The sequence below is a fragment of the Mytilus trossulus genome, chromosome 4 (genome assembly GCF_036588685.1).
Source record: "Mytilus trossulus isolate FHL-02 chromosome 4, PNRI_Mtr1.1.1.hap1, whole genome shotgun sequence".
NCBI classification, from domain to species: Eukaryota; Metazoa; Mollusca; class Bivalvia; order Mytilida; family Mytilidae; genus Mytilus; species Mytilus trossulus.
In genome coordinates, this window is record NC_086376.1 from 2,051,944 (window position 1) to 2,079,916 (window position 27,973).

General features: G+C 31.3%; 1 protein-coding gene across 1 annotated transcript; it reads right to left on the reverse strand.

The window, feature by feature from the left end:
* Positions 1-207: 207 nt before the first annotated feature.
* LOC134714374 (chitin synthase chs-2-like) lies at positions 208-27,954 on the reverse strand. The gene is made up of 29 exons (XM_063575615.1): positions 27,798-27,954; positions 27,430-27,495; positions 26,438-26,774; positions 26,057-26,204; positions 24,643-24,745; positions 23,706-23,823; positions 22,575-22,646; positions 21,631-21,769; positions 20,994-21,213; positions 20,549-20,710; positions 18,274-18,392; positions 17,731-17,847; positions 15,926-15,989; positions 15,404-15,459; positions 14,999-15,148; positions 12,961-13,072; positions 11,713-12,051; positions 10,945-11,003; positions 10,490-10,667; positions 9,964-10,113; positions 7,705-9,011; positions 6,723-6,959; positions 5,971-6,050; positions 5,543-5,645; positions 5,065-5,218; positions 4,383-4,589; positions 3,629-3,764; positions 3,024-3,224; positions 208-2,559 (listed from the first exon to the last, which is right to left on the reverse strand). The coding sequence occupies exons 1-29, from the start codon at positions 27,921-27,923 to the stop codon at positions 608-610; spliced, it is 7,212 nt and encodes a 2,403-aa protein (XP_063431685.1). The 5' UTR covers positions 27,924-27,954; the 3' UTR covers positions 208-607.
* Between the last annotated feature and the right edge of the window lie 19 nt (positions 27,955-27,973).

The following is a 27,973-nucleotide window of genomic DNA, read 5'->3' on the forward strand; positions in this document are numbered from 1 at the left end:
CACAACAATACATGATCAATTCTACTATTTAATGGGGCGCACTTGATGCCCATGAGAATACCTACAAGCTTACATAGATGTTGCGAGAAAATTTAATCAGCTAATCACACTCCCTTTGATGGCGTGCACAAAGTTGACGGCCACTGTAAAATGCGCTTTGAAAGTAGCTTTATATTTGCAATCGGATTTTTCAAACGACTATTGCATGATTGTGTGCAGGAAAAAAACCATAAAATCCTTAGTGGTCTCCATATTAATTTTATATTCAGCAAATACATTTTTTTTTATCTCATCAAAATTTGATTTATCTGATTAACGTTACACGTTCTAAGTGTATGTTACAACCATTGAACACATTTTTTTGTAACACACACACAGATTTGGTACAATCATACAATTCTGATTATTCATAAATAGAAGATATGAGAATAACCATCATCCTTGTGTGTATTAAAAAGAGTCATATACGTGTTTTGCATTTCCCAAATAAAAACAAAAAAAATCATTCACGATTCATAAAAATAGAAAAAAAAATCTTCATCACAGATACAGTTGGAATCACAATTGATAAGCTCTATGCCATTGAATTTTTTTAATATGCAAGCGTTCACAGAGAAGCAGTTCTAATAATATTGGTTCCAGCACCCTCTGGGGCAGCTGTGTCGTTCTCGGAATCGCCACTTGTAGTCCTTTGTAATTCATTTCTATAGCGTCTCTCAAAGGCGTGACGTAAAGTACGTCCAGTAGCATGGCCTCGTCTGTTAAATATAGCACTATGTCGACGGCGTATGCATTTCTTCCCATTGGTTATATCGTGTGAATGATAAGATGGTGGAGGACGCGATATACTAAAAGACGAACTTGATGTGTCTGTATAGAAAGAAGAAGAAATGTCATCTTCATCATCGAAATCTTCACCGTCAAAATCTGTTAATCCATCGTCGTAATCCGGTTCGGGTTCATTTTCTATGTTAATGACGCGTTGTAATTCCATTGTTCTAGTTATAATTTCCTGTATTTTATGTTTCTCCGTAAATTGCTGAGTACAGGAAATATCTGTTATTGACAAAACATGTAAAATTGTTCCCCATCTATGAGAAAGCATTCCAATAAATTGAAAAAATAAAATTGTGGTAAACAAAGCAAGAAAAAGCATCCCTAGTGGTTCAAATGTCAGATCTTTTCTAGAAGAGTCGAAGTAAGGAATCTTTATAAATAAAACAGTATCCTTAAACTCATCTTGTAACAACTGCAGCTGCATGGTTAGAGCTACCCACAATGCACTTGTCATAAAGAAACCAAATACAACGTTATTTCGTAGATTTTTTAAATCGGTTGCCACTTTTTCCTGGTGCATTTTATCTTCATTTATAGGAAACAAATATTTTTTAATAAGTTGTTTCCAAAATATACGTTCTTTCTCTGTCAATCTTTTAATCGGACCCTCACCACATGTTGAACTGGTTAGCCACCCTGGATTTTCCGGGTCTTCGTTTCTCAGCCAAGCCGGTGTCGAGTCTGTTCTTATCAATGACAGATTACCCGGAACCGGTTCTATCTTTTTCTCCTGTACAATTGGAGTCTCGCCTTTATCAGTCATGGTGGATGACGATCTTTGTCTTGGAGGAAGTGTCTTATTGTCCCTGCTCTGTCGAAGTTCTAGAATAAGTTCTTCAAGTAATTCATCAGTTTTTGGCTTTGTGTCAGTTTTATTAGCACTGGCAGCTTGTCGGAACTGCTTGAACATCTCAACTGTCTCATTCATGACAGTATCTAGGCCAAGCCAGCCTAAGAATCCTTTTCTTTCCTCTCTCTTTTTTCGCTTCTCTTCCTCAGCCCTCTTTTCAGCTTCTATCTCCTCACGAGATTTTCTTTGTGGTACTTCTCGAGTACCCCATGATACAACGTGCAAATTACATAAATAGTAAATCGTTAAAAGAAGATAGCCAATTGGTATGCAAATGAAGTATAGTGCTCCTGAAATCAAACACGCAAACTCCTCTGGATGTAGCAAAGCCGATATAAAGAATATGATCACCAATAGCATAAGAAATATGACATTCGGACTAGTTATACCTCCTTCAATACCTGTACCGATGGTTCCAACTAAAACAATGGTCATAAAGATAGTATAACACGCACTCATTATAGTGGCTACGGTGATCTGAGTGGTCGGCTTGGTGAAGATGCAAACCACAATAAAGAATATTGCTGGAAGCAACGATATTGCATATGATTCTACAATTGTCGTCTTGAATACGACAGTAAATGCTCCAGCCATCATAAGTAATACTGTTGCAGGACCAAGTACGGTAGACACTAGCAAAAGAAACTGATATAGAACGTAAAGGGTACTGATATTATCATTAAGACGAACAGTGTTCTTCCAATCTCCCAATAAATCGCAAATGTTTGCTAGTGTAGAAGGTCCCCATCGACGTCTCTGATTAAAGAACTCCGAAAAGGTTTCTGGGGCATGCGTCAAAGCATCTGCAGCTGCACAATAGTCTATTCTGTATCCTTGCTGCAGAAGGAGAGTGCTTAGCCATCTGTCTTCACCTGAAATAGAACTGACTTTTTATTGGATGTACTACTTTATTATTGTCAACTACGGGATAGCTTTGTAACTGATACATAAAGAGAAGGCACAGATTTTAAGAACCTGATACGATTAGTTTGATTATTGCAAAATATTTGCGATGTCAAATCTTTAGTTTTGACGTAATTGTTGATAAATTTGTGATTTGTTATGTTACTTTAATTGCTCTAAGTACATTCAGGTACAGTATATTAGTGATTTTATCTAAAGCCCATACCTTTAACATTTGACAACTCAAATTCTTACACACAACACTCAATTCCAAAATGTTAAACATAAAATAACAATTCAGGATGACAAACAAAAGTGTATCAGCATATTTCAATTCTTACAGGTAAAACAGTCAGATATTTTGTTCTCACACGACATACTTATCTGAAGTTAAAGGAGACAATTAGTTAATCTATTTAATTTTAAAACACACCTTGATCATATTGTACATATTGTCCTGCCTCGGTTGTCCGTATTGCATAACTCCTTGCAACATTGTCATCCATAATTGCAGATCCACGAAATAAGCTGAAACACCCAGGAGCACAGAGAACACAACCAAATACATGTTCAGTAGCTTTCTGTAACCAGTGACCGATGGCATACTCAAACTCTTGATACCACAAAATTGGACCTGAAAGTAAAAAGTGTATAAAAAGACTTGTTCCTGCACGTATATAGCTACTTTCTGCTTAACAAAAACGTATTATTAATGTATATATAGCTTACTAAAAAGGAAATAAATCTTTTAAAAGGATGAAATAATATCAAGTGTGTGTTTTATAACATTAACCGGACTAATTTTATTGCAACATATGCTCAGTTCAACAATAAATGTCGATTGCATAATGCTTGAGGTAAAACTATTTTAAAAAATCCAAAAACTATCTAAAACCAAGAAAAGAACGTAATATAAATAAAGTCAAAAGTAGTATATCGCTTCTAAAAAGTCACAAATCGATAGAGAGAATTATATATAGGGATAACAAACAATAAACAAATTTGGATTGGCTTTCTAGAAAGATGTATAATTGTTACCTGAACCAATAGGATGAATACGTCCGCATGCGGCTCCAACTTTTTTGTTCTTCTTAAGTCGATCGACTAACAGTCTGACAGCATCAGGTTTAAAGTCAACGTCGCCATCCAAACTCAAAATAAATGTATTCTCTGCCTGTATGAAAAACATTGTAAAATTGGAATATAAACAACAACTAAAACGGAATTTAGTATTATATGTAAAAGTAGATTATATATTGCAATTGGAATAGATGATGTAAAGGATAAGTCAGGTCTTTCCTTCCAACGTACAGGTTGTGTACGAAAAATTAGTTTAAGTAAATATTTTGGAATAGTCAAAACCGAAAAAGAGCATTCAATTCGTATATTTTTACTTTTGAAAAAATCTTTGAAATAGAATATATATGTTTTGAATCTGCAAGTAAATTTGATTGCTTAAAATATACAAATTGACTGCTCTTTTTATTTATGAATTGAAAACAAGTGAACTACACTTTTTACCAAAACACCTTCAATATATCATACAAAAAAGTATTGAAAGTCAAATGTGATTGATTCTGCAATTTGACTTTCCGTTTTGAATTTTATTTGAAGTTCGTTTTTTGTGTTAATTTACTTTTTTGTAAGTCATTAATGTAACGACATTTTGATTAAACTACATGTATTTGCACAAATTAATGTCACTATTCTAAATTTAATTTATTCTGATAATTTTGAAGCAAGATGCTGATTTGCATGATTTTTAACAAAAATAGTACAATATATAATATACCTGCGTATGAACTTCCTCACTAGTATAGTTAAAAATGACACTGCGGGTAAAATGGGACGCCTGTCGCCTTCGTCGTAATTGAGTTTCTGTGAGACGAACTCTGGAATTATCTGAGTCCGGAGTATCAGTTCTATCACCGTCTTTACGTAGGAGATTTTCTGGCTGAGCTAAGATTCTATAACCAAGCAGGTAATACATATACATCACCTAAAAATATAGTTTTGAAAATCAAATGCGTCCACAATTACACCACCATACACTTGTCGAAAAACGAAACACAATGTAGAAATAGGTCTGCATCGGATATGAAAAGAAGCTTTACTGCAAAGGAATATGATCAGGTAAACATTTTATCAAAAAATAAGTAACTTTAAAACAAGATGACTCTCACAATGGAACATAGTTGAACTTAGAACTCTATGAGTGAGACAGTGCAATAGCATAGAAAAAAATATGATGGGACACAACTAATATATAAACTCAGTGGAGAAATAAAAGGAAAAAGTAGAATACCTCTGTTCAAAAGTCATAAATCGATTAAGAGAAATACTGTGAAATATTAACACAGATAAAACAATTACAACCCACACTGAACTGTTTCCACACTTTTTTTAATGTTAAAACATATCTAATATAATGTGTAATATGCGCACGACAATCAACACTCTTTGATATAGTTTACCTGTGACCACCGTTTCTTGTGACGAGTTTTATGTTTATCCTTCAGATGTGCAATGAGTTTTGTACCACCGGGCAATCGCCAGATCAGACGTCCACCGTAAGGAGTTGGTGTTCTCACTGGAGAGCTAATATACATTTGTCTCTCGTGTACTGAGCTGAAATATTACATTGATACACTTACTAATATATTGATCAAACGAATGATTGTTTATATTGTATTACACTATAACAAACGATGTAAGACTATACACCAATGTTTCGAAAACAAACTGTTTGCCAAATTATATTCGTCAATCTTAAAATTAATAGTTAAAATTTAGATTTAAAAAAATAATATATAGTACCGATTTCAACGCCATGTGATTTTTGAAATATAAGAGTGTAAAGGTATGTGATATCTCAGATCCAGTTTAACAATACCATCGTTAAATTTGACAGCTTAAAATAATCAGTAGAAAGAAATTACAGAACAATTCTACCTCAATGCATCCTCTATACAGTCTATTAAGTCAGCAACGAAACTATTTGGTACAAGTATATCATCATCTGATAGCTCCATAGCATCGTCAAAGAAAATATGTGCTGAAGAAAAAGGAAAAAGGTAAAAGTATTTACATGTTAATCTATAACAACAGAACCACCCAAAAGAGTGCAATGGTGTATGCATTTGGGAATTTTATATTATAAATGTTCATTAAGCTTAAAATCGTCTAAATGTTAGAGCCATTAACTGCTTAAAATGCTGGAATGTACATAAATCAAATCAAAATCATGTGTTTTATATAACACACACTGAAATGACTACTAACCATGACTATTATTGGCGTTGAAAGTCTTTAAAAAGATAAACTACAAGTATCACATACACTTTAAATTATCAACGATCCTATGGTTCAAATTAATTTACCTTCAAATTCATAATAGTCCGGATCCTTGATATCATAGAATTTCTGAGCAAGAAAGCGAGCACTGTGATCTATGTCCATTCTACAAATTACAATGACATATGATAATAGATAATATTAGTATATAATGTCGAGCAAGGACATAAGGAAAAAGCTATTTAAAAACTGTGAGGAACACATCACTTGAAAGAAGAAAACAAAGGAATAACAGAAATATTAGAGTGCAACAAACAATACGTCAACATACATAGAACCGAACTATTTGATAACAACTGCCATATTCCTAACTATTTAAGTTATACACAATTGTTTTATTAATTATCGTAAAATTTTCCAATATTCTTTTGGAGAAAAAAAACTAAATATACTACATGAAATGTTCTTGTATGAAAATTAAGACTACCTAAAGAGTGTATGTATAAGATTATACTTTTGTTTGTTTGTATAAATAAAGGCAACAGTAGTAAACTGCTGTTCAATAGTGTTAATTAAATTAAGCAAAAATAAATCCTAATTTAAACTAAAACCGAGGGAAGCCAATCAACTACAAGAGGAAAAGAACAGACCAAAGAAACACTTAACTGCAACAAAATACAAACGCCAACATACATAGAAACGTACTATACGATAACAATTGCAATATTCCGGACTAGGTACAGGATATTTTAAGAACAAGTCGTGAGTTGAACCTGACTTTTTAGCTAACCAAACATCCCGCTTATATGGTTATGTTAAAAATTACATAATATTCTACCTGAAAATTGATTTTAACAGTTGTGTCATCTCATTTCTGGTTTCGTGCCACATTGTTGCGCACGCGTATATTTGAGGCACAACATCGTCTGCTTTATGAATCTCCTCGTCGTCGTCAAACATAAATGAATCATCTTCGTCGGCATTAAACAAAGAACAATCACGATCATTCGTCCTTCGACGAAGCATCATACTATGATCGAGAAGAACTCCACATCGAATGGGCAGTACAAATAATCTGAATGGAATATAAAAGGAACGCTCAAATATATATTTATATAAAACTTGAAATTCACGCATTGAACTACCCAGTAAATGCATGCTTTGAAATATAATTCATAACACAACACAATTAAAAGTTTTTATAATTAGATAAACATCTATGAAGTTGATAATTTTGACATTAAGCTATTACTCATAAATTAACTGCTTTATAAGTCATATTATATTTGTGAGCGTTGGTGCAAACGAAAGGTGTTTTATACAAATGACTTTTTTTTTGTTAAAATCACATGTATATCAATTTGTTGAATTCAAAATAAGTCTTGTTTTGTGTTTCTTATTTTTATTTGTTTTGAACAGCATAACCACATCAAACCAATTTATTACTTTGAAAGTAATGGCAAACAAAAAGTTTACACATATATCTACCCGTTTTGGACGTTATATGCATGCATTATTACTACATATGTGAAGTAGTTTATGTGTTGATAGAATGTTGACCATGACGTTTAATTTTACTCTAATAGTTCTTCAGTTTATTTTTACAGAGTTCATGTATGTGTTTGTCATTTCAAAATTTCGGACAACTTTATAAATAGTTGGAAAGTCCTTCAACATGTCTTTTCCCCACGAAATCAGTACGGGTTGCTATGAAATTTTACCGAAATATGTGATAATTATTTGTCATAAATATTCTCTAACAATTTGTTTATCTATATTTCAATCAATAAATCACTTTATCAACCGTCATTAACCCTTACCTATCTATTTTGGCCATACGTCCATTTTTAGGGGACCATATATGTGCTGTGACAATAACCTGGGAAATCCACAGGACTCCAAACCATAACAAATGGTAAAGTCTAATGTTTCCTTCCATTTCCGGGCAAATCCAGACGTAAAAATAGGATGGTATAAACTGAGTATATGACTGTGCAAGAATTAAACCAAGAGTTGCTGGTGTTGCTAGAAATAATGGTATAGTAAATCCAAATGTTTGCATACATAACTTGCAAGCCAGACTACCAAAGTACGACATCAAAGTGCTGGAAATAAGATGTAAGTATAATGGTCCATATTGTATAAAGTTAATTTTCAGTGCTTCAGGAATTGAAAAGGAAAATTCATTGTTATTGGAGGTTTTCGATTTCGCTGTGGGGTTTGTAGAATTGTTGGCTGTATTTGATCGGGTTATGGAAGATATTGTACTTGACAATAGCTTCTGATACTTTTGATTTAATGTGTCACTGGTAAGATTAGTTACGGCATTTATACCATGTGTGTTAATATCGTCAGCAATTGATCGTCTTACTCTTATATTACGTCCGGAGCCATCATAAATTGAAGGAGTTGTCGTTTCCTTAGTTGGAAGACTCGAGGTAGATTTCAGCGTTGACCTCTCTGTGATGTTATACGAAAGTGTTGTTGTTAGCAGTTGGGGTAAAACAGTATTATCACTTTTCACGACCTGAGGTTTATCACTAAAAAGAATATTGAAATTAAATCCAGGAAACAACAAAACAGCAAAGACCATTGTCCAGCCTATCTTCCAGATTCCAGCGAATATGTATAGGCGTTGGCGCACGGAATGCATCTGTTTCTTCCATTCTAACAACGGAATGTGAAAAGAATGTATACTGAAATTACCATAAACAAAATTTTCCCAGTATGATATACTGATGAAAAGTAAAGCTACTGGTATCTCCCACATAATTCTATCTTCAAATGTTAACGGTGGTCTCGAAACAGTGTGAACTATTTCATCATTATTTAAAACAGTAGCTTTGAGAGTATTCTTTTCAGTTTCAGTTAACGGTGTACTAAATAAAGTTGATGCCGCTAGATTTGCTAGCTGTATTATAAAGGCTAGGCTATTGATAAGTCCCAGAGCACATCTTTTTACTGGCGGAATACTTGAATCACAGGCTAGACCTATTGTTTTGAAAAATGCTGGTATTGTAGATACTCCACAAAATGTTAGTAAACTTCTTGCCATGTCCATTCTTGGCAAAATATGAAAAACTAGTAAGGATAATCCAAAAGTATGTAAAAGTTCCACAAACAGCGTCTGTAAATGCAGAATATTAAATAAGTATATTAAAATGACAAGCAAACATTCACGAATACACTTAGGTGCAAAACAAAATTTAATTCTGTTTTGTACTGTTTTCCACGTTTCTTATAAAGTGCATTTATATCAAATTCCATTTTAGCTTATAAATAATTAATACTTGTATAGCAGCCCAAATTTACATTAATTAATCATACTCAGATAAACATATGTGCATGATGTGAAAGGTGTGCTTGCTCCGTAAAAAAATATTTAAAACTTGTCTTGACCCATAAAGATTTAGAGGTTATCTCATCATATAAAAATGTGCCTTTAATGCATGTAGATATCACTATGAATTATTTGGTTTATTGTGTTGCTCCCTTCGAAGGTTTTTTTTTACGAGTGGGTTAACCGTTGGTGTCACAGATGACCACGTATATGTTTCAAATATTGTAAACACTACCTCGTCCTCTATTTCTTGTTTATGGCGACATTAATCATCGATATGGCCTACACGATCACGACATTAGCGATCAACATCTGCAAAACCTTATGGAGCACCTGAGATCTCCCACTGTGTTTTGGTGGGGGTCTTATAGCTTATACTTTAGTTTTGCATATAGTGTTTGGTGTTTATATTACAGATACAAGTATGGCAACAACAAATGTTGTTAAATATTTAACGCCAATTTATCTTTACTCTTAGTTTAAGCATTGTAAACTGGAAGCCTAACTCATATACAAATATACAAAGTTGAAACCATTTTGTAAAAAAGGAGACATGAATATCTTTCTATGATGGACAAATACGCATTGCGCTGCTTGATTTCAGTTAAATCTCATATTTTAAATCTGGATGTGTATCGCGTTTTTTCATTTTTTTAATATGGACGCGTTTGTTTTCCTTAAATAGTTCCCTTCTGGATTATAGATCACCATTTTGTTGACTTCATAAAACATTACTCACAACGACTACCATCCGGAATGATGGCCAAGCACTACTTCCAAACAAGGACTTTGCGGAGTAACTAAATACCCAACAGATGTATGGCGAACACATAACTATAACTAACATAGTATACGCAGGAGAGTCTGCATCATTCTTTGTCACCGGATCCTAAAAAACAGAAAATAGTATCACGTGATAATGTTATTTATTTAGATCAACTTTATGATCTAACGCACAAAAACTAGATAAACTTTGCTATCAAATGTATATTTTATTTATTTATTTTATTTTTATGAATACTATGTTGAAATTGACTCAAGTGCACCCGGTAAGTGTATTTTCACTTTGAAAAGACAAACATGAGGCATATATATGTATATATCTATTGAAAGTTGTAATCATAATTATTATAATACATTCGCTAGTACAGATATTTGGACGAATTTCAAATCAAATTGAAAGCAGAATAAGAGATAGCAATGGGTATACAAACTATCAGTAGAAACTGAACAAAAAACAAGGAATTACTCGTTATAATACTTACTTTTATAATACTGGATGCCAATAATAGAACACACATCTTACTAACAACAGCTGATGTCAAAACAAGACAAAACAATAGGACATAACAGATGAATTTAAATACTTTAACAAATGGTCGAATTGTATCACTGGTAGATATTCTTTCACGAGGGATCATCTGAAATCTATCCCACAAACGCCTGAAAAATAATATACAAATCTATTCAAGCTATTTCATTATTGCATTGATGAATAACGGAAATATGTTTTTGTTTTTGGTATTTTAATTGTAGGTTTATGAAAGTATCTAAATTCAAAATGGTAATCGAAATTTTATTTTTCATTCATATTATATGTCTAGTTAGATGACTCTGGTTGCTCAACTGAACTTGTAATCTGAATTGAACAAGTAGTCATTGGCATTCAATGTTATGTGATATGTAATGTAATGGTATACTGTAACTTCGATGAACTTACTCGTCAAAGACTTTTCTTTCTGAATACTCTGGAATACTTATTCTGACATGTTGATCCCTCTGTAAAATAATAAATAAATGTGGTTTCATCAAAACACATAAACGTTTAAGGTGGTACCCAACACTTTCACTAAAATTTATTTGGCTCGTTTAATTTTCATAAAATTTTGTCAAAGTATTTACTTTGACCCTTAAACAAAAATATAAAAATTTCAAAATTTTTGAACCAACCGTTTTGTCAGAAAAATTTTACTGGTTATATAGCACTTTGACAAAAAACAATTTTGATCATTGAGAAGCTTAATATTCCTTTTACAACACAACGTAATTAAAACGTTTAGGTGACTTTACAGAGTTATCTCCCTGTAGTGTAAGGTACCACCTTAAATTTAAAATGTAACTTTAATTCTTGTCATATTTAAAAACAATTTGAATCATGGATTCACGTTTTTTTAATCAGACAGTTGGTGTCTTAAAAATTATGCACACTAATAGATTTAACTGATGTAACTTTTCACATGAATAAAACCATTTGTATCTTGGATTATCATTCAATTCTTATAAATGTATTTCTTAAAAAATAAATAAACTGGTAGCGTCTTTTGATTAACATTTTGTTCTTTTCAATTTTAAAGGAAACCCTCTGCACAGTTGTTTAAAATTATAAAATAAAATTAGATTTAGAAAACAAAAATGTACATGTGTATTAAGGATACATTGCTGATGGTCAATTGAAACACCAAGAATATGTGTATGACTTTTTATGTACCTGAGGTTTGGGAAATACCGGCGGAGGTCCAGGTTCAAACATTGGTAGACTAACATCTTCTGATATATTATCATTTTGCTGCATCCATTCAGCCACACGTTGTTGTGATGACGTAGACGTACATGAGTTAGAACGTTTTGGTGTTGTTTTAGAGGTACTGTTTTCGTCACACGTATCTTCGTGTATCGTGTCCTCTCCATCTGTGTTGGCGCATGCGATATACTCGGTTCCTGTTATAGCAGTGTCATTTTTGTCACCACCTGCAGCGTCTATCATTTTTGTTCTTGCTTCAGATACAAGATCTTGTAAAATTCGACCATGCCAATGGCGAAGAAATATCTAAAAGATATGAAAATGTTGAAACATAAAAGCATAATTTTCCCTACAAACGATGGAACAAAAATAGAAGAATGCGATTTAATTTCTTAAAAACAAAGATATGAAATAGTTTTCTTTAACATAAAAAGGTAATTACATAAATAATTGATTTTTTTAATCGCTCTTCGTCAGTTTAAACTATTTTGATTCAGACAAATCATAACAAAACGATTTAATAGGAGAAAAAGAGTTGTAAGAACTAAATGCACGATAAAAAAAGAACCTTGAAAACAACACTTTACGTATTTCAGGCGTCAGAAACGCTTTTCTGGTTGAACTTCACCAGAAACACCCAAAGCTGAATATTTCAAAGCCAATCAGGTATAAGAAACATTTTTTGGGGATTTATTCTTTTTTAAACACATTTGTTTCTCGTTAAAATAGATAAATGAACCATTTAACCGCTACAATATATAATGTAACGAAAGCGTGTGGATAAATAGCATGATAATGAGCATATTTGACTTTTTGTAACTTAGATTATGACGAATTTCGTAACTTTATATAATAAGGTTGAACAAAACATTTAGGCTTTATTTGATACAAAATAAGTTTTTCACAATTGGTGGCGCAGTATGATAAGGACATACTAAAGTTTTGTTTTGTCTGTATATAATATAACAATATGGACGAATCTTGTGACTTAGTAAAACCTGTCTAACTTTATGTTATGTTTTATAAGATAATGACCTAATCTAATATTATCATCATATGTGTGACTTATTATTATTGTTACAACTATGATCATCGTGATTAGTGATCAAGTTTGTATGAATTTTTATCATATTAAAGATCTTTTCTCTCCACTCTTGACAACCACTGTTCTCTGAAACTTTTTTTAATTCAATAAATAAAACCACCCAGACGCACCTTTTGTTTTCCAAAGGCATAGCCAGTAACTTTGGCGTCAAGTAGAACTTTTTCACAGTTGTCAAATGTTGATTGTATTATCTCCTTCCTTTCAAATGATATGTCTCGATATCTATAAAAAGTAGTGTTGACAAAACAGTAACATATAAAAGCACTTGAGGGTGTGATATTACAGCTATAATTAGTAAGTATTGTACAAGATAACAACATATAACAAGTACATTACAAGCTTTTATTACATTATGTTTAACATTATCACAATTGCCATTTGGAACACTTTAAAAACCTTGTTAATGAAATATAAGATGAAATCAAGATGACAAGTATGTTTGGTGAGAAAGGATGTAAAGTTAGTATCAAATTTACAAGTAAAATAATACATAACAGAATATTAGAGATATCTTCTTTGACTATCAGATCACCAAAACCAAATACTTTCTGGAATTTTAGAGTTTGCTAAATTTGTTGGCCCTTTTTTATTTGCAGTTTGTTTTCAGTTTATATTTCTGCAATGCATTGGTCAATTTTATGGACAATAATACAAATTTCTGAATTGGGATAAAGCATTGGCATCCCAGAACCTTTAAAATTTATAAACAGATGTGACAGAAAATTGCACAAATCTTATGAAATAAAAACTAAGCAGCCATACAAGTGAGAATTCCAGATAATTCAACTGATTGGAACATGCATTTTGTACATCTTCTGCAATGCCTTATGAATCCGTCATTCGACATAGGTTTTTAAATTATTCTCAGTGTTGTATAATGTGTCAAATCGAGGAAAATGGTTTTGTTTATATGTCAATATTTGAAACTGATTGGTTATAATGCCATGATCTCATAATCATATTTATACACAACATAATGATATCTTTTTTTTTAGATTATCCAACATTGTTTTATCTTTCTTGTTAATAGATGTATCATACTTTTAATAACATTTGAACTAAAGTGAAACATCAATTTAAAATCCAAGCAAATGAACACGTCACTTCCAAAAGTAAGATGTTACTTTATAATTGTTTATATGTATAGATTAATGACTGATATATCGATGACAATTTATTTATCAAACATCTGATATGTACCCGTTTGGTTTAATGAACCATAAAGCTACCGTATAGGAGACATAACAATAGTAACTGTCACGTCATAATTAATGCATTCTAATCTTATGTTTCATTGGTTCACACAGACAATTGTACAGAATAAGCACTAGAAGATAAAAAAAAAAAGGGAGAAACAGTCAATATCATTTCTTTCTCATGACGAATAGAGGTTTAGCCACTATTCTATTTTAACATCATATCTACAAAAAATTATCGTAAATACATCCGTGAATTCATTTCTGACTTGTGAAAGCTTACATTCAAACAAAGTACTTCTTTTCAATATAGCACAAGTTTCAGTGTACAACTATATGTTAAAAAAAAATAGCTAATTGAGTTCTATTTTAAGATCGTTCAGAAATTTCTTGTGCCCAAGTTGTAATAAATTGTCTTCGAAATATCTGCAGCTGGATAATACGCAAACAACAATACACTTATAAAAAATGTAAAACCAGAACACTTTAATAGTAATATATTGTCACCAAATGTATGTTCCCAAACACCAGAGATAACTCTTAATGTTCGTTGTGAAAATTCTGTATGTGTATCCAACAATTATTTTATCCAAAATATGATTATAAAAAAAATTTAAATACGGAAATTTAATTAATGCGTATGCGTACGTACATTTTATAAATTAAATTAGTTTTTAGTAAATGGAGCTCGATATAAAATGGAAGAAGTTCGAAAATCTTTCACGTTGAAAATATTTATTCCTTAATGCCATTACAAGAATAGTACAATCAGCTAATGTGATTATTGTATAACTAAATAACTTTGGTGGTTAGTTGTCTCATTTGCATTAAAGAGTACAAATACACGCCTTTTCAGTTTATAACAAATATATGACGGCTTAAAATGAAAGATGTTTTTAAATGAAGGATAAGCTATACAAAAAAAAAAATAATATTTATGATATATACAAACCTCTGTAAGAATTCTTCTGCAGTTAATCGAAGTGCGTATCCATTTTTACGAATCCTTGCAATTTCAAGTAACCCATTACACTTCAACTGGTCCACAATAAGATCCGTTTGTAACTTATCTGGAACTTGCTTTTCATTGGGCTTAATACATCTTAAAAAAAATAATCATACTCAACATCTATTTGACGAAAGTGACAAATTATATAAAATCCGTGAAAAAATATATCATTGGTTCGAAATGATTTTACAAAATGTAATTTTTATTATAGGAAATATGACTAGCCAGAAAGGGTGGAAGAGATTTTGAGATAGTGTAATTTACTATTGAGTATTAGAGATAACATTACCCCCTAAAGGCTTTGTTTTGTCCTTAAGTCAAACTGGTAACTGGACCATATTTACATACCTGACAAACCAAGGCTTGGCATCAGACATTTTGTTCATTAAATCTGATAATGATCTCTGTAAAAGTAAATATTAATTTTATAATTCTATTAAATGTATATGCACTGCAGGCATTTATGATGAATCTTATATGAAAAAGTGCATAATGATTAATCTTTTTTTTTTATTAACATCATTATATAAATATATTGGATTTCTGTTAAAAAATTAAACCACTCATGCAAATATGAAATGTAAAAATATATATCTCCGCTACAATTCACTTATTATTTAATGTTTCAAATGGCGTTTGGTTTACGAAAATTGTAATACTGATGATAATATAGCCGGATATAAACAATTCAATTTTAATGAATATTATAAGATAAGTTAATCAATCGGAACTACTCGGCCTTTCTGGTTGCACGAAGAGTTATTGTACTGCATAGCGAGAATGGCCGAGAAGTTACGATTGATAAGTTAATTTGTCCGTAAAAAAAGGTGTACAACTTTTACTTATAATAGAAAATAGAGAAAGTCTTACCCGAAAATGTCTGGAAACAAAGTTAGATTTTCGAGACCCTGAGCCACTACTCCCAGAACTTTTTCTAAAAGGAATTTGAATAAAAAATCAATAATCGCAAATGATAATAATGATACTACAACTTCTGCTACTACAATAACTGCTACTTATAATAGCATGTGAAAATAAAAGTGAAAACGAACAGAATGAGCCCTGATATTGGTCCCAAAAATTTGAAAGGAAGTTTATTTCAAATGGGTCAGGGTTTTGAAAGTGGACTCGATTCCTTGCACGCGAAGGTTTGGAGTGATACTTATAAAACGTCTGTCCAATTATAATATATGAAGCTCCATAAAAGGGAAGCGGTCAGGTCCCCGCTCCCCCTAAATTTGTCTCAGTCTTTGTCTTCAATTAAATCTAACAAATGCAGATTGTCAGTGTGTAATTATCACATACATGTATTTATTTAGCATGAATCCTTAAACATTGTTATTATGTTATCTTGAAGTCATCTGAGGTGTACATGTTGTCCATCTGTAAAATACCTTAATCATGGACAATGAATAAATTTATCCCATGGCTATTATGTATTATGTACATTTCATTGAAACTTAGGTATGTTTAATCACGATTTGAAATACATTAACCATGTGTAATTTCAATCACTTACGGTGTTTTGATGTATGTATTTTTTATTCAAATTTAGAAATTAGTTCAGGCATAACCAATTTTTGGAATTAAAAAGGAAAGTAAAAAAATGTAATATAAATAAGTGATTCTGACGGGTTTTTTTTTTCAGTCAAAACATCGTTTTTGTTATTACAACAGAACTGATATAAATTAAATGAAATATTTTTTGAGACAGCATATAATCGATATTAAGATATTGAAATACTGAAGTTTCTCAATTAAAAAAGATTCATAAATTTCTGTATCATAAAACATATACATTGACCGATTTTTTTTATGGATATTAAAGTTGGTTTTTTTTATCATCAACGTCTTTGTTGATATGTTATTCCATTATTATAGGTGTATCCTCCTGGTTTAAGTGGCTATGCCTTAAATATTTGTCACTGGACTGTCAACAAACAACAACCAATTTTCAATATGCAATCACGTTTTGATGAGTTCAGTTAATGAGATATCATAAATTATCAGACACAAAGGTGTACATCAAAATTTCGCAAACGTATCAGCAAAAAGAATTTGGCATCGAATCTATTTTACTCGTGCGCATTTTTGAAAAGTAATATATAGATATATAATACACAGTTACTTCCCACGTTAGCGTCGATTGCTCTTTTGCAAAGCATGATAAAGATCAAGGAAAAGATGGTTTAATAAAACTGAAAATGGAAATAGGGAAAGTGTCAAAGTGAACAGTCGAATGTAACCAATAGGTCTTCAACATCGCGAGTAATTCCCGCACCCGGAGGCGGGCTTCGGCTGGCCCCGAAACTAAATTGAGTGCTAGATCTGTGAATATGAACGTCATACGAACTCCAAAACAAGTAAATGAAGTAAATTTAAAAAAACATACATGACTAACAAATGAGGGGGGTGTAATATGTGTGATTAGAGATCTCAACCCTCTCCCAAACACACAGCAATAAGCACACAACTCAGTTTAAAAGAAGTCAGAGTCCGATGTCAGAATGTAAGAATAACATAAAACGGAAGGTTCAGACACCCCTACCAACATATTAAAATTGTTATTTCATTTCACATCATTATTGGATATGGTGCATCACGTGTAATTTATCTAATAAAAAAAGCAAGTATTAGTACTTTTGAAAGTTTATTACATCTAACGTCTACGTTACCTTTTCTCCTTTGAATGTGTACTAGTATTCCTATCGTAACTACTGATAGATATATCACTGACAGTATCTTCACTCTTGCTTAGAGATTGTTGTGATTTCCATTTCGTTGACAAGTTGCTGCAATAATTATACCGATGAAAACTAGTTTTTAGAATTTGAAAATGTGTACATAAAAATTAAAACTAGTGTTAATTTTGAGAAGTTCATTATATAAGCATAAACATATATAGAATGAAATGGACACACGTGTCCTAATTTTGCAAAAATATGAAAAAGGGGAAAGAAAGCGAAAAATAACACAACATTTTGTATACATATTTGCAGGTTACTTTAACTATTATTTATACTGCTTAAGGTTTTGTACGTCAAAAGAGTTTTATGATTGTATTTGGCCTATCTAAACTTCTTGCCTTGCAAGTTATCTAGCGATAAATTTATTTCAGAATCCTTAGTTGTGTACAAATTTACATCGATACATTTTGATAAACACTTTAAAAATTGATGCGAACGAAATCAATTGCAATTTCTTAGCATAAAATGTACCTTGAAAAATCTGTTAAGCTCCGAACAAATTGATTCTGGCTCTCAGACAGACAGCTGACAAAATCTTGACTCAATTTATCCCTGTTCCTCTCCAACATACCATCCACATGGTATTCGACCTATGCATGATATGGAAGCGAAAGTTGGTTTTTGATTTAATTTTTATAAGTGGAATGCAGATATAAAGATGATGCACAAAAGTATGGAGACGAAAGATCTATTTATCTATAACGTTTCATGTATGTGACCAGCCATGAGATTCATCTTGACAAATTATTTTGCTAGGTTCTTCACAATAACAAAATAACCGTCCTTTTTGTAGGCTTCGAATTTATAATTAATATATTTTTTTATTTGTTTAGGTCCAACAAATATTTATTTCAACCCTAAAGTGCATTGATTGGAATAATGCACAATAAGAAATACCAATGATATCCACGAAAGTCGAATATATTAGTTTGTGCTATATCCAAAAGAAATCTGTCTTGTCATGATATATACAAATTTCCAATATATATGTACTATAAGACATTATGAATAACACCATTAGTTTTCTCGTTAGAATTGCTTTACATTGTCATATCGGGGCCTTTTACAGCTGACTATGCAGTATGGGCTTTGTTCATTGTTGAAGACCGTGCGGTATTCTATAGTTGTTAATGTCTCATTTTGGTCTCTTGTGAACAGTTGTCTCATTGGCAATCATACCACATCTTCTTTTGTTATATATATATATATCATATGGTTTATTATTTTTCGTTGGTTACCATTTTCTGTGGGGTTCAGGTGAAGCACGAATTTAAAAGTTCAACGAATTAAAAATTTTGTATCAATGGGCTTTTAGAAATAGGCAAAACAACGAAATCAAATATCCCAGAACATGCAAGTTTTCCTCAATCCACGAAAATAGATACCCACGAAAATAAATGAATCCACAGTACATAAAAATTATACACGGTCCATTTATAGCTTTAAGTCGCATCAATAGTAAAATGAATAAAGTTAGAAACATATTCCAAGCAAATTTATGTTTTGAATAAAGTCTGAATATCATTTTTCATTCATTGCATATTTTGAAAGTTCCGAACAAATTTATTCTGGCTCTCAGACAGACAGCTGACAAAATTGCATACTTTGAAATTTGAAACTATAAAAAAAATTAAAATTGAAGTATATTTTATATATCAAATCATGTTAAATTCACTTTTTTCAGTGGAAAATATAACCAAGTGGTAAACAGTACAATATAAATATACCTACCACAAGCAGTCCATGTTTGCTTTATCGTCCAATTAAACAAACATAAATGTAAATAAATGAAGGTCAAGTAGTAAACAGTTTTATATATGACAAAAAAAATCAACCTTTTTAGGACTGGACAATAAGAAAATTAATTGATATATCCTATGTACATGACATATTATTGTGACATCTTATTTTACGCGGTCGTGTACTAAACACTGGTACTATTTGCAGAATTCGTGTTTTCATTGGAAAATAAATGATATTTCTGTGTTAATATATATACAGTGTTTAAGGACAACGAACAAGCACATTGCGTGTTAAAGAATAAAAAAAATCTAAACCCTTACTGCACACGATGATACAACATTAATATTCAACCCACAGAACACGTTATAGTAGAAAAATTGAATTGTAATTATTTACAAACCTTCTTTTTACAGTGTAGGAAAAAATAAATATACTACTTTTCTTCGGTTTAAATAAAAAAAGAAACAAGTAAAGAGGTGGCACTAACAACCGATGAGGTTAATTCAGAAATTGTTGCCATGTTTTTTTTAATGCAAAACATGCGACAGTATCATTATTCAATCTTCCATTTATTTTCATTTTTATATATAGTGACCACGACCACGACTCCAAAATCGATTATAGGTTGTTTGTGGACAGTTGTCTCTTTGGCAATCATACCACATATTCTTTTTTATATTCTTCCTTTTCACTATGATTCTGTATAAGTTTTATTCCAACTCAGCAAGGGACACTCGCACATCCGGAAACCAATTATTTTGGACACATGGACAGGAGAAAGATGAACGGACAAAGCATTAATTGAAATTTGAATGAAATGAGATGATGCGTATACATCACTGAGACGGCAATTTAACGACAGAAATTACCATACAAGATAAGAAGGAAATTATATGCAGACTGCTGTCTATACATGTCAAGCTCCTATCGTCTGAGTCTGAAAAGGGGATAAAAAACAAATAAACAGAAACCTCATAAGAACTGACATTTATATCTTACTTACTTTTCCTGCATAATGAGATATAGAAAACTTGTCATCATCGGCCGTTGATGAATAGAATGGTGAGGTTGAACAAACTTGATCCAATTTCTGTTTTAAAGTCGTATCTGTTGATTTCGGAAATGTTGTTTCTTCGTCTATTATATTAAATATTCCTACTGGCTTCTTAGAATAAAAAAAAATAACAATTAAACTATATATACATGTAGTAAAATTATCAATGTAAACCAACTTATAGTAAAATGCTGTAATATTATATTCAAATTATAGAGTTGATTTGAACCCGAATATCTTATCATTTGATAAGAAAATGTTCCAGCAAAAAATCAGATTATTACATAAAAGTTTTAGCCAAAAAATAATTAAAAAAATGCGCGTATCTTCAAACGTGTATCGAGTTTAAAACTATATAAAAAAAGTATGTTAATTATGTGTATAAACTACTCACTTCAAACAAGAAATCTACAGTTTCGTCATTATTTTGGAACTCAGCAGGGGAAACCATTATGCCTTCTGATATATAGTCAGTTTCTTCTTGAACAAACATTGCTTCGGTAAGAAACATTTGCATTCTTTCATTTGCTGAATTTATACAAAGTTGTTCAAATCCATTTCTTGGTAAATTTTCAAATCCCGACATATCTAGAATACTTATATCTTTAACAGTCCTGTTGAAGTAACAGTTAAAAAAAACAATCATTATATAGTATTAATTTTGTAAATTTAAAATTGATAAAAACAATTACAAAAATATATATAAAAAATAAAAAAGATGTTTATTTCGACATGTCTAAAATACTAACAGTCTATGTCAAGTGGAAAAAGAGAAATCTGAAAAACACTTTTTTATATAAATTAGGAAATTAGGAAAACACACACTATTATTGTATTACTAAATGACAATACAAAACTTAGAAGAAAAAAAAAACAATGGTCCTCTTAGTACCTGTTTACTAGAGTTTATTTTTAAGTTATCTTTATTTTCGTATTTATAAAAGATAGAAGTAATTGATTTGAGTATTTTTATAAACTCTTCATTGTTTCTTTTAAAATAAGTAAACAGATATTTGGAAATATAAACTTACGAAGATATACGTGTACTACTTAGGTGTGAGTTGATCTTTTCTACAATCCAGTCAAACAGTTTGGAATAAAGAGCTTTCGCTAGTGCATCTCGTTCAGTACAAGCTTTGGTTACAGTTTTCTTTATTTGCACATTTTCCCCTAAACACCATAAATAACAAAATGCTAACATGTATATCTATGTCATATGTCAGTTATTTCACTCTTTTGGTAGCCTACTTTTTATGAAATAAATATAGAAAAGCATATGGTTAGTTTAAATCAATGGAAATGTAGCACATGTATGAAGAACGAATAATCGAATTATTAGTCTCATATTATTGACAAAAACATAATGAAAACAACAGTTGTTTTTCAAGCGTGCGAGGCGCCAATCATAGGATGTACTTTTGTATTGAAGAACCGAAACAGCTTAAGAGCTATAAAACCAACAGACTATCCAAATTGAACTCTAGCATATTCCATCCAGGTTTATACATATTCCTGAAGGCAGGATATCGTTGCACAAACATTGATCTCTGCATAAAAAAATGAATCTACAGTAACCCGTAATTGAATAAAACTTTAAACTTTATTTTTTGCAATTTTTCCACTAAATTTTAGTTATTATTTTAAAATCTAACCTAAGGCCTATGTTTTTGAATTTAGTTATTTGTTATTTCCAATACCAATTGCAACACAAAATGTGATCTCGAGCTTACAATACTAATAAATACTGTTAGATATATGTACAGAAAAGAATCGCCGAGTGAGTGAGAGTTGTTCCAATTTCATAGTAGTAGCGCTTGTTCGCTGCCATGACGTCAATTATTAGACGATCTAAAATTTCATCTAATACATATAGGAAGATGTGGTATGAGACAACTCTCCATCCAAATCATTAAGTATCAATGATTTACGTTCACTGGTAACTAAGTTTAGCCAAATGAATCAGACATATGCTTACCTCTTATACAGACAGTGTTCATCAGTAGAGCATTTCTGAAATCTTTTGTATTTAACTGTAACAGGTCACAAACTATAATAATTCAGAAATATTATGTAAGACCTAGATTTAACTGATTTTGTGTTCTCGGAGGGCTCACATTAAACTAGTTGACCATTTTACTGACACTTGTATGTTATTTATATTTAAAGATTTTGTGTTTGTTTTACAGCATATACATACAGGTTAATGTTAGACAATTACAAATGCTTTATTCGTAATCTACACGCAGACTTAAAAATATACAAATATTTTAATAAGTTAACTGTCCACAATGTAGAGACAAATGTTTGTGTATATACTTTATTTATGAAACTTTATTATTAATAGAGGTAGGACGATGCGTCAGACAGAATAAAAAGACAATCAAAGTATAACATGGCCAGTTATGACAGATTTATGTTCTCTCAATTTCACACTTATTTGCGAATAAAACTACTACACGAAGAATATTTACTTCTAACCTCTCATATATGATAAATATTTGTTTTGATTCTGTACATGTATGTGAATGGCCAACTCATCGTGCATTTGTTTCACTCAAAGGGTCAAAGTATAAAAAATATACAAATTTGCATTGAAAATTTTCGTGAAACTAACTGAATAAGCTTTAGACAATTTCGACTTTTCCAGTCGTATGCATAGATGATCATATCCATATTTGGCAGAACTTTGTGTTTTAAATGCTCTTTTACTTCGTATATGATATTCAACCTGTTTGTTTCAAAGCCTTGTTGTTCTGGAGATGATAAAACGTGAGCCTGGCTACCAATTGGCATATTCGCTAGCCAAGGGTTACGATCCATTCCAGAACGGCTGGCGAAGATGGGCTACCAATTATACAAGTCAATTTACTGATTTATTTTTTTTATCAAATTTGGATAAATATTCTGCATTTGCCAAATAAATCTCAGCTACTGTTTTGTTTATAAATACGATTCAAGCATTGTTGTTCGAACCTCAACGTCAAGTTGAAACGTAAAGTAGAACTGAATCAGTGATATTGTCAAACTGGGCCTTGGGGTGAAACAAATTCGATGAAACTTTGCTGTTCTTCCAAAACTTAAAGTAACATAATAATAGTTATAGTACCTGTTTTGAGAGTATGGATGCTTGTAATACTAATAATTTCCTTCTGTTGATCATCTTCAAATGCGATCTCGGTGATATGTAGAACGACTACCAACAACATCAATATAAAAGATATCTCCTGCAAAAACAATTCGAAGATATACACGACAAAGGATGACATTCCAGATATATGTGCATCTCCTCTTATTATTTAAAAACATTTACTAATACTATTGTTATATAGATATACGAAGATGTGATATGATTGCCAATGAGACAACTCTCCATCCAAAAAAAAAATTAAAAACAAGTAAACCATTATAGGTCAATGTACGGCCTTCAACACGGAGCCTTGGCTCACACCGAACAACAAGCTATAAAGGGTCCCAAAATTACTAGTGTAAAACCATTCAAACGGAAAAACCAACGGTCTAATCTATATAAAAAAAGATATATGTATACAAGTATACCACGTGAGTCTATCTCCAACTCGCCATTTAACACTGTATCGTACATTGGTGGCTTTTGCAGTTAAGTTGCATTTTTACTGATTTGCTATTTTATTAAAAACATTGTTTGATATTTGTGTGTGTCTTTGAATGAGGTACCATACTGTAGTTTATACATAATATATAATTTTCTTTGTATGTCTACATGGTTACTGCATGCGTATTGTGGTTCTTATATTGCAACATGCTCTTTGTGGGCCCATTCTTTTCCTTCAGCACAAGATATAGTAAACCTTATATGACAACATACTCCCCAAATACAGATGTACTAAGTGGAATGACTAAATGATTACAAGAAGAAAACTATAAGGCACATTGTTAATTTTGTCCAGATCTTCATTGTTATAATTCCGTTTAGCTATAGGCTAGGCTGCTTTTTATATATGACAAATTTTCGTTGTTAATTTGAAAACATGTTGTGTGATTGCCAATGACAGTAGTTGACCAACCTGAGCAGTAAAGCCGATTATTTTCATGATTCCGATCTGTTCCTCTAGTTTGTTCATACTACAATTACTCATGTCGTGTTGTATAGATTCTGTACCTAATATTCTTTGAATGAAAATACAATTATTATAATAAATCACAAAGCATTAAGAAAGACATATATATACCATCACGTATGGTCAAAATCACATTTTTTATTATTTTTTTTCATAATCCCATCATTATACAAAGGCAATTTTCATTCACGTCAATTTCACGTGAATTTAAATTAATGTGAATCACGTGAAATCCACGTGAATTTCACCTCGAACGAGCTTATACGTGAAACTCAGTTTATGTGAGTTTCACATGAATTTCATGTGAAATACACGTCAACTTCACATGCAAATTACATGAAATTTGTTCACGTGAAATTCACATGAAATTTTAAAATAAAGTTATTCAAACAACATCTAAATTTTTAAATTCAGTAAAATCATGAAAAACACCAATATTTTTTTTTTGAAAAGTTTACGTGAAATTTATGTGAAATTATTCACGTGAGAATCATGTGAATCTCAATTCACGTGAAATTCACATGAACATTTTCACGGGAGTTTCATGTATTAATTAAGCTCGTTTGAAGTGAATCTCAAGTGAAATTGTTCACGTGAATTTCATGTGAGATTCATGTGAAATTCACGTGAGCAAAGTTTGCCTGTGTAGGGTAGTCGTACCTCTCTCTACGTTTAACACTTACAATTGGCACACAAAAATATTCTAAAAGTCCATGACTCGTATAAACAACATAAGTGTCAAATTAAAAAACAATACTGAAAAAATTGAAAGTAAGAACTTTAAGTTAGCAATAATGTTTATTGGCACAAAACCTTTAACGTTATTTCTTTTGGAACAAACCCTGCAAAACTTTTATCCTTTTGGGAAATATTTTGCAGTTGGAACTAACATAATAAAGAAGCACAATTTTATCTTAACATGATACCTATTTTGTCCGGTCTAGGATTTTATCGTGAAGAGCTTACAGTTATTATTCATGATTATTTGCATGTACCGTCGGAAGTTGGGCACAGATTAGAAGTTAGCATGAAATTTATGTTTATATTTTCAGCAATAAATTCGTTGTATTACACTATATATATAAATGGGTGAAGTTAAGAAATGAAAACCTGATATTAGTAACATGGCATTTCTATAAGTCAGATATTACGTAAATATTCATACACTCGTCTTAAAAATGGTTGATAACATATTGTTTTGAATAATAAACTACATAGATCAGAGATATGATTGAAAAGTGACGACCCCCCCCCCCCCCCCAAAAAAAAAAAATAAATAAAAAAATAACATAAATTAATATCAAATTGATATCTACCTTGAGAAAAAACTCAATTTAGACTACATAAAAGTTCATAATACCTATATTTAGTAGCTTTTGATAACGCGTATTCTTGTTTTTGATGTTCTGGTAATCCGGACAGAAGATAATAAAACATGTGAAAATTCCGTTCTCCTGCCAAACCGGAAACCACACGTGTCTTTTCAAAGAGATAGTGTTGTATTGATGCTGAAAAAAGATAAATTAAAACACATCATAGCCATTTCAAAATTGAAACTTGAAAGTTGTTCAGTATATAGATATTGTAAACGCCAAGACATAATCATGTAAATCATCTTAACCCTTAATTTAACCCTGAATTTTTTAATCTATATTCGATGACAACTTTATCAAAAGTATAAGATGTAATCTTCTTTTGAACAATGATAATCATTTTGTGAATCTAATTTGATTGAACTTACCTGAATGTAAGGCTCCGTTTATATCAAATTTCAAACTGATGTATTTTCCGAATCGGCTTGAATTCTTGTTTATACAAGTTTGTGCATTTCCAAACGATTCTAGCAATGGGTTGATCTGTACTATTTTTTCATGTAAATTATTTTTCCTTGTAGATGAAATATGAGCGAGATGGCGTACAATGAGTTTTGTGTTTTCTGTTTTTCCTGATCCAGATTCTCCGCTGACTAAAATACACTGGTGTCTTTTGGTCTCTATAAGTTCTGTATAAGCTTGCTTTGCAATCCAGAAAATATGAGGCTTCTTTGAGATTGGCAACACTTTGTAGTGTTCGTGGAACTGTGAAAAGTAAACAAATATTGGTTATATTTATTATCGTTCATAGTTCAGTTGGTTTAAAGGGAGGAGAACATCACAAAAAAACAGAAGATACCAAAGGAACAATCAAAATACCTAAAATAAAGAAAAACAGACATTATGAATAAAAAGAAATACGACGAAGAGACAAATAGATATACAATCAGCATTCAAAAAAATAAAGACTGAACAACAACGACCCATTAAGAAAATGTATTGGTGAAACTTATATTTCATCTGGAACCAGCTGCATAACCTTGACCCTCATGATTCGTTGAATTTTTAAACCAACAAAACCAACGTGAGACTAAAAAACTTATGTCTGTTGTATATTAGACAAGAGACAACCGGATTTCTATTCCTTAGTTTTCTTTTGCTGCTGGACGAAGAAGTTTTGTAAAAGACGTCGGAACATTACATAAAACAACGGTCTCTTTATTGACTTTTTACAGATAACAATAATTTGTTACTCCGATACAAATAAAACCACATCCAACAATTAACAATTTGAACGCAGTTTAAGTCTGCACTACGTATAAGTTGTTTTACTTTTTGAATTGTTATCTTAAATAGACTTGGGACAAACACAACATTTGACAGAGATTAATTAAATGTGCAGCTCATATAAGACACTTACCTGATCATTATATATCATCAATGGTTTATTTGGATTAATTGATACCAATACATCACCTAAAAATGTCTGCAGAAAATAATAAAACATAGTTGTTAATTATAGTTGAACTTAGACATAATTTTAATTAATTCAGATGGATACATATTTCATTATATCAAAAGACAATTCTTTTTTCTAGATCTGTTTACTTTTTTTGTGCGATTTGTGTTGCTTATGCTTTAGTTTCCCGTGCTGAGTTAGGTGTACTGTTGCTTTTTTTTTTTTATATCTAATTATTTTTTTGCCATGGCGTTGTCAGTTTATTTTTTGACTTGTGAGTTTGATTATCCCCCTTTGGTTGGTATCTTTAGGCTCTATGTTATACTTACATAATATCTGTCTTGTTTAAAACGTTTCTTCAATGTTTTAAGGATGACGTTCTCGTCAAGGTAACCAAGTTTGGATATATCATCATCTGATTCGTCATCATCGGAATCGCTGTAATCTGTTTCCATTGTCTTTGATGTTATCTAATTAGCTGATGTTTTCTCCTGTCAATAAAATT

Excerpts from the sequence above, each read along its gene's own strand:
- LOC134714374 (XM_063575615.1), bottom strand. The coding sequence starts at position 27,923 with ATGGAAACAGATTACAGCGATTCCGATGATGACGAATCAGATGATGAT. Across the intron at positions 18,393-20,548 it reads TATCTCATTATGCAGGAAAA|GTCGAATACCATGTGGATGG; the intron begins GTAAGTAAGATA and ends TATCATGCATAG. Across the intron at positions 3,765-4,382 it reads GTGAGGAAGTTCATACGCAG|GCAGAGAATACATTTATTTT; the intron begins GTATATTATATA and ends TTTTTCATACAG.